This window comes from Cyprinodon variegatus, unplaced genomic scaffold (genome assembly GCF_000732505.1).
Source record: "Cyprinodon variegatus isolate N-32 unplaced genomic scaffold, C_variegatus-1.0 Scaffold393, whole genome shotgun sequence".
Lineage (NCBI taxonomy): Eukaryota > Metazoa > Chordata > Actinopteri > Cyprinodontiformes > Cyprinodontidae > Cyprinodon > Cyprinodon variegatus.
The window spans coordinates 306132-313265 of record NW_015150846.1 but is presented as its reverse complement, the minus strand read 5'-3'; the positions used below and the strand labels follow the sequence as shown (position 1 = coordinate 313265).

The 7134-nt window shown below is 38.4% G+C and overlaps 1 protein-coding gene across 1 annotated transcript in view; it reads left to right on the top strand.

The window, feature by feature from the left end:
* Positions 1-7134, top strand: part of npc1l1 (NPC1-like 1) — a 22609-nt gene that overhangs the window by 13595 nt on the left and 1880 nt on the right. Inside the window, exons 12-18 of the mRNA XM_015387388.1 lie at positions 1441-1530; positions 1620-1810; positions 4281-4408; positions 4510-4639; positions 4719-4774; positions 5210-5360; positions 5458-5689. Coding sequence (XP_015242874.1) covers positions 1441-1530; positions 1620-1810; positions 4281-4408; positions 4510-4639; positions 4719-4774; positions 5210-5360; positions 5458-5689 — 978 coding nt within the window. The remainder of the gene's footprint in view (positions 1-1440; positions 1531-1619; positions 1811-4280; positions 4409-4509; positions 4640-4718; positions 4775-5209; positions 5361-5457; positions 5690-7134) is intronic.

The following is a 7134-nucleotide window of genomic DNA, read 5'->3' as shown; positions in this document are numbered from 1 at the left end:
ATTTAACTGACTAAGGTAGGAACTTTACAAAATCAGCATGAATGTAACAACTTATTGAGGTTGTTGGGAACAGTGGTGGTTTTAGAGTCTTAAAGCTGCTGGGAGGAAGGATCTGTGATAACGCTCCCTAGTGCATTTAAGGCGCAGCAGTCTGTCACTGAATAAGCTCTCCAGTTCAGCAGCAGCTTCATGCATGGGGTGGGAGACATTATCCAACTTGAAGTTAATTTAGCTAGGATCCTTTTGTTTCCAACCTCATGCAGTGAGTCCAAAGGGCATCCAATCACAGAGCTGGCCTTCCTGATCAGCTTATCGAGCCACTTTCTCTCAGCTACAGATAAGCCACTGTTCAAAGAGACAGCTCCATAGAAGATGGCTGATGCCACAACAGCTTCATAGAAGGTCTTTCGGAGCGGCCGCTGCACTCTTAAAGACCTCAGTCTCCTCAGCAGGAAGAGTCTGCTCTGACCTTTCTTATACAGATCCTCAGTGTTGTGAGTCCAGTCCAGTTTGTTATTCAGATGAACACCTAGGTACGTATAAGAGTCCAATATCTCCATATCTGTTCACTGAATGTTCACCAGTGTCAGTGGGGTGGATCTGCTTCTGCGAAAGTCCACCACTAGCTCCTTGGTTTTTCCTGCATTAATCAGAAGGTGGTTCTGTTAGCACCAGACCAATAAGTTCTGGGTCCAGTGTCTGTATTCTGAGTCATCCCACACATGTGAAGAGGCCAACTATGGCAAAATTCTTCAGAGAACTTCTGGAGGTGGCAGCATGGGGAGATAATGGAGAAGTGTGCAGTTTAAAGGGTGAAGAGGAACGGTGCCAGCACTGTTCCCTGTGGGACCCCCTACTGCAAACCAACCTATCTGAGACACAGCCCCGCACCCTCACTTACTTTGGACGGCCAGTGAGGTAGTCCAGAATCCACTTGGATATCTGCTGGTCCACTCCTGACAGCTCCAGCTTGTCCCTTAGGAGTCCTGGCTGGGTGGTGTTGATAGCACTGGAGAAATCAAATTGGCCTATGCCTCCTTTACAGAGGCATGGGCCAGTATAGGGTTTTGCAGGCCAAAAAGAACCTTTACGACTTCCCATTAGTAAAGAGGGACCTGTTTTTTCAGTTCAATTTGCATGTTTTTTAAGCCATAACAAGGCTTGGGCCACTTTATAAGCCTGGAACTCAACGCTATTCCAGACATTTTGAATTGAGAAAGCTTTCTGGATGGGTAGTGAATGTTTTCAAACTTGGAAAAAGAAGTCCAGTGGTTTATTTGCAACTTTTTTGCAAGTATTTCACTAGTTATTCACTGCTCTGTGAGGGTTTGTTGCATAATATCCCATAAGATACACTAAAGTTTGTTGCTGTGATGTGACAAATTATCATGTTCAAAGGACGATGAGATGAGCTGATTGTTGTTTCGTGTCTCTTCTCAGATGGTGGTTTTCATCTTCATGGCGTGTGCTTCGATATACCTCATGCTGCATGTGAAAGTTGGTTTGGATCAGGAGCTGGCGATGCCCAAGGTGAGTTGGAGCCGCTTTATTCATCATCAGCTCAAAACATAGAGCTCTTAATGCGTTCCCTCACCTGGATTTTTTTTGTTCTGCTTTAGGGTTCCTACATGCTGGACTATTTTCAGTATCTCTACAAATACTTTGAAGTTGGCGTCCCAGTATATTTCGTGACAAAGAGAGGATATGACTTCAGCACGGTGGAGGGCATGAACGGTGTGTGCTCCAGCGTGGGCTGCGATCAGTTCTCCATGACTCAGAAGATCCGCTATGCCACAGACTATCCTGAACGGTGAGTCAGCTTGAATCCTAATTAGTCCAGATCTCTGTATCAGAGCATAAAGCCAACCTTTGTATTTATTATATTCTCCTCACTGCATTAATCAGACTGCTGCAGGTGTCTTTCGTTTCATATCTTTTTCTGGCAGGTGGCAACAACCTCACGGTACTTTACCTTGTTACATAAAACATTTTGCGGTAAAATCTAGTGGTACTCATTTATTGCTGGAACAGTCATTTATTTCTTGGCAAACAAACATGAAAGACAAACAATACAATACAATGAAATGGAAGCTTTTATTTTTCAAATACTTCCTTATAAGTTGCATCTGACCTTCACTTTATCACAAAGTAAATGTTTTACACCAAGGGAAGTTTATAAAATATGGGAATATTTACTAATCAAGAAACAACAGACAGTTTAACAGTTAAGATTTATACTCTCAACCAGGCTTGGACTGGTAATCTGTGATACCAGGCATTTACCCAGTTTTTATTTTATTGTCTAAGGGCCCGCCCTCCTTAAATCATACCAGCCCCAACCGAAACAACTACCTGCCACAATAAATAACTCAAGGAGCTTAAGAAGTAGTATAATGTTACCTACCTAAATGATGCATGCAGTATATATAGCCCTTCCTTGTCATGCACATCGGTGTGACGGTTGGCCTGTGGTGTAATTTTCTTTTTCTTCAAACTGTAAAATGCTTGCAACAAACTAAATTATAATAAAGCTAAAATGCTTTCGTTAAAGCAAACTACGATTTTCCTCTTTTATTTGGCGACTTTATGTTCGAATATTTAGCAAAAATATGTTGCAGTGCATGATGGGGTTTTGCATCTGTTTACATTATTCCATTTCATTGCCCACATGCCAGCTAGACTTGCAGTGAAGGCTCACACACTGCTGAGCTTTCATGTATTCATTCTTAATAGGGTGACCAGACGTTTTTTTTTTTCTGGCTGCGGGGGGGCTGGTGTAAATGAAAAAAAAAACGGGGCTGAAAATCTTTCCCAGTCCAAGCCTGCTCTCAACCAATATTAGTGACAAATTTGACATATTAATGAGTAAACACGCACTATTTACTGAAAATGTAAATAATATTAGCAGAGAAGCAGTTGTAATAATTCTAGGTGACTTTTACCAATTCTTTCAGTACATCACGGATCTACTGTCAATTCAAATGAGGAAAATTAGACCTGCTGTTCCCAAACATTTCAGCCTATGATCCCAATATATAGATCCCAGAGACTGGTGATCCCCTAAAAAAAAAAAAAACAGTAGTGCAATACATAATTTAATGGTGTACCTAATCACTGAATAATGTATTATCACCTATTTCATTGTGCATTTAGTCATTTAATGATATTTTTCGGCCCTCCATATATAAATATTGTACAGCTTTTCCTAAACTTTTTTAGTTTTGCACCCCTTTCTGTGTCTCATGCACCCCCAATTTCCCACACCTTTAAAAGAATGCTTTCTAAATAACGCAAACCTTTTTTTTAAAGCCATTTTAAGGCAGCATGTTTAATCATGCTCAAATAACCAGAACACACATCGTTACAACAGCAAAATTGCAGTCAAAATAACAGCCCTGTCATGACAACACGTTATGGAAATCAAATTAGAACAGATTATTTTAATTAGAGTGCAATAAAGTTACACACAACATCCAATACAGGATCCTGAGGATTTTCAGGTTCAGCAAGAGAAAGAAAGATCCTGACAATGTTCTCATGTTTTTCCAATTTTGAAAACTGTTTGGCATAAACTGAACTTTTTATCATGTCAAATTTGTAAATACAAAGCGCATCATTGTTGCTAATTAAAATAGATTTAGATTCTGATATGTTAAGTGTATAAAAAAAGCGTCTGTTGGGTATATAGTTACAGGAAATCTTTGGGACAAAGGTATTCTTGATTAGGTGAAAAATCAAATAATTAATCTTAGTGGACCAGGGTTCCGCTAATCCGGACCTTTACTGGTTGTTGATTTTCTTTATTAGGACCCCGCTGATTTTTAATTGGTTATCCCTGATCTAGAGTTTGATCTTTTTACCTGCTGAATAAATAGAAAGATTATTCCTAAAAAGTTTTAAAAGAACAATCCACTGGACTGGAGTTTAAAGATGTTTTGCTTCCCACCCAGGAAGCTTTGTCAATTCAAAATGTCAGAATTAACGTTGTGTTCAACGGCTTAAAAAGTAGCCCAAAAACTTGTTTTGGCTTAAACAACATGCAAATTGAACCAGAAGATCGGGTCCGCCCCTTAGGAATGGGGACTCATTTGGGTTCATTGTTAGGCTGCAATACCCGATACCTGTCTATGCCTCTGAAGTAGAAAGATTAATTCCAATGCATTTTACACCCAATTAGGGCCTCCAGTAGTTTACCCTGCTATTCATCTAAACTAAACTGCACTCAATACTTACAGCTATTTTATTTAATTGTTTGATCTTGTCTTTAAACTAACCCTCAGATCCTACATGGCTATTCCTGCTAACTCGTGGGTGGATGATTTTATTGACTGGTTGAACCCTGGATCCAGATGCTGCCGCCTCTACACAGCAGGTCCAAATGTTGGAGAATTCTGTCCTGCAAACATAAGTGAGACGACTTTCACTGTAACAAATAAATACAAAATAAGGAAATAAGCACAAAGATAAAATAATTGATATCTGTTTTTTGCAATGTTTTTGCGACAACAGCCGGTTTAAACTGTTTAAAGAAATGCTTGCCGAATCCTGAAGATGGTGTTGTACGGCCCAACTTGACACAGTTCAACCGCTTCCTCCCTGAATTTCTGGCTAACAGGCCTGACCTGCAGTGCTCCAAAGGGTGAGTAATGAGCTCCGTGTCTAGAGAAGCTGATTACATTACATCAAAACTACACCTCACTTCAAATCTCTTCTAACAGTGGTTTAGGAGCTTACGATACAGCAGTGGTGCGAAGCGAAACTGGAGAAATAGTAGGTATGTTTGTTTTTTACATATTTACGTCATTGGACAAAAACTTTTTAAAAAAAGATAAAATTTGTACAAATAGGATTATTTAATATGTTTCTTTAAATATAATGATTATATACAGAGGTGTGAATGAAAATATATTGAGTCTTGCAGAATTTCTAAGCATTAAAAACCAAATAGCTTCTTTCTTAGCAGCAGTAGTCTGGTGATGTAAATATATGCCTAAAAGTATTAACAGGAGAATGGAATATATCAGTGAAAGCAAAATCTGATCATGCACAGAAGGCAGGCGAAAATTCTTGCATCTTGTTTTGATTCTAGGCATCGTGAACCGAAACCTGATGTTTCTCCCAAATGTTTGGCCTGTGATCTAAATCCCGTCCGAGCTGTGAAAACTGTGAAACACTTAGGTTTACTTTTCTGATTGTCCTTTCTTCTCAGCCTCTCGGTTCATGGCATATCACTCTCCACTGACCAACTCTCAGGAGTTCACAGCTGCCCTGAAAAAAGCCAGAGAGCTGGCCGACGAAATCACCAAGGGCATGAGGAATATTAATGGCACCTCTCCTGACTTTGAAGTATTTCCTTACACGTAGGTGTTTGAACGAGTTTCTATCTTCTGAAATAAAACTTTTTCTTGTTTCCAAACAGCTGTAGAATTTATTTATTTTTTCTTTCTCTTCTGCAAGGATTACTTACGTGTTTTATGAGCAATACCTGACTATTGTGGAAGAAGGGCTCTTCAACATCGGCCTTTGTCTCATACCGACCTTTGTGGTGTGCTGCCTGCTGCTGGGTTTGGACCTGATCTCCGGCTTCCTCAACCTGCTCACCATCCTCATGATTGTGGTGGACACCGTTGGGGTCATGACCTTATGGAGCATAGACTACAACGCAGTGGCCCTGATTAATCTGGTCACGGTAGGTGAACATCTCTTATGTGGAAATAAAAGCTGCTGAGGTAAAGACGCATCGAGTGATGACACAGAATTATTAATGCCATTCTGAAGAATTCATAATATTCAAACATTTCAATTTCTTGTTACAAACGCAAACCGACCAAAACAACGTAGCATAAATATGTGAAAATTATAGTAAGAAGTCCATTCAGCAGCAGTTGTAGAGATTCTCACCTCAGGTGGATAGATATGTTTTTGTTTTTTTTTATTACAAAGCAAAAGAGTAATAGCTAAGAAAGCCAGAAAAAATACCACTTTTTGTTTGGCATTATGTGAGATGGAAAACAAGCATAACAGATTCTTCTGAAAGAAAAAAAAACCTTCCCTAACATGAAGCATGATGCTACGGCATTGCTAAAGCTAAATGACTTTGCAGAGCAAGATTTGCTTTGCAAAACACAATATATCTTTATCTTTACAACAATATATTTTTCTTAATCTCCCAAGCAGGAACAGAAAAATCCTAAAAGACAGTGAAATGTGGTTCCTGGAAGATCTGACTCCAGTGGACTAAATAGAAATGAAATTAAAACAGTTTTTATCAGTAAAAAATTAAATTAAATTAAATAAAAAGTAATGATGCATCACTGTCATTCAACTTTACAATAAAATCCAACATTTTGCTGTTCTGACCCATAATCATGCAAATAAAAAATAAAAAGATAAAAAATATTGGGTTTTTTTATGAGAACTAACTGTTTAAGTTTTATTTCTAACCTTAAGGACCACGGCCCAGACAGCAGGTGTAACAATTTTTTTATGTTTTTAAAATGAACAAGAAGTTAATTCGTTACATGGGAGTTAGAGTTTTCGATTTTCGTCCCAAAGGAAGATTAAAAACTTCATGAACATGAAGCTCCTATGTTGGTGCCCAGCATGGACCCTCCTTCAGGCAAGCAGATCCCAAAGACTAATAGTGAGAAGATAAAATAAATAAATATGATGGTCTTCAGGGCCTTTAAACCTTTATATTTTGCAATATTTCTGTTTGATTTCTAAGAAAACTTTATAAAAGCATAGGATAGCTGTGATGCTTCATTAGCAACTTTGCCAGAACTGTAAATCAGTCTATAAACTCTTTGGTAAGACTTTACAACAACATACACAAAATTTGATTAATTACTGGAGAACAATAAGGAACTAATGGGTAGCTAACCGGTACTAACTGGGCCAGCCCAGCCTTATATATATATTGTCCTTTTGTATACACAGAATGAATACAAAACAAAATCTCACTGAGTACAGTTTTCCAGACAGTAAATGAACATTTCCACTCCATAAAGTGCAGCAGTGATCAAATAAAACCAGTGTGGGAGAAAAAAGAAAACATGGTTCAAAAACACATTGATACAGAAGTTCAGAGCATTAATATATATATATATATATATATATATATATATATATATA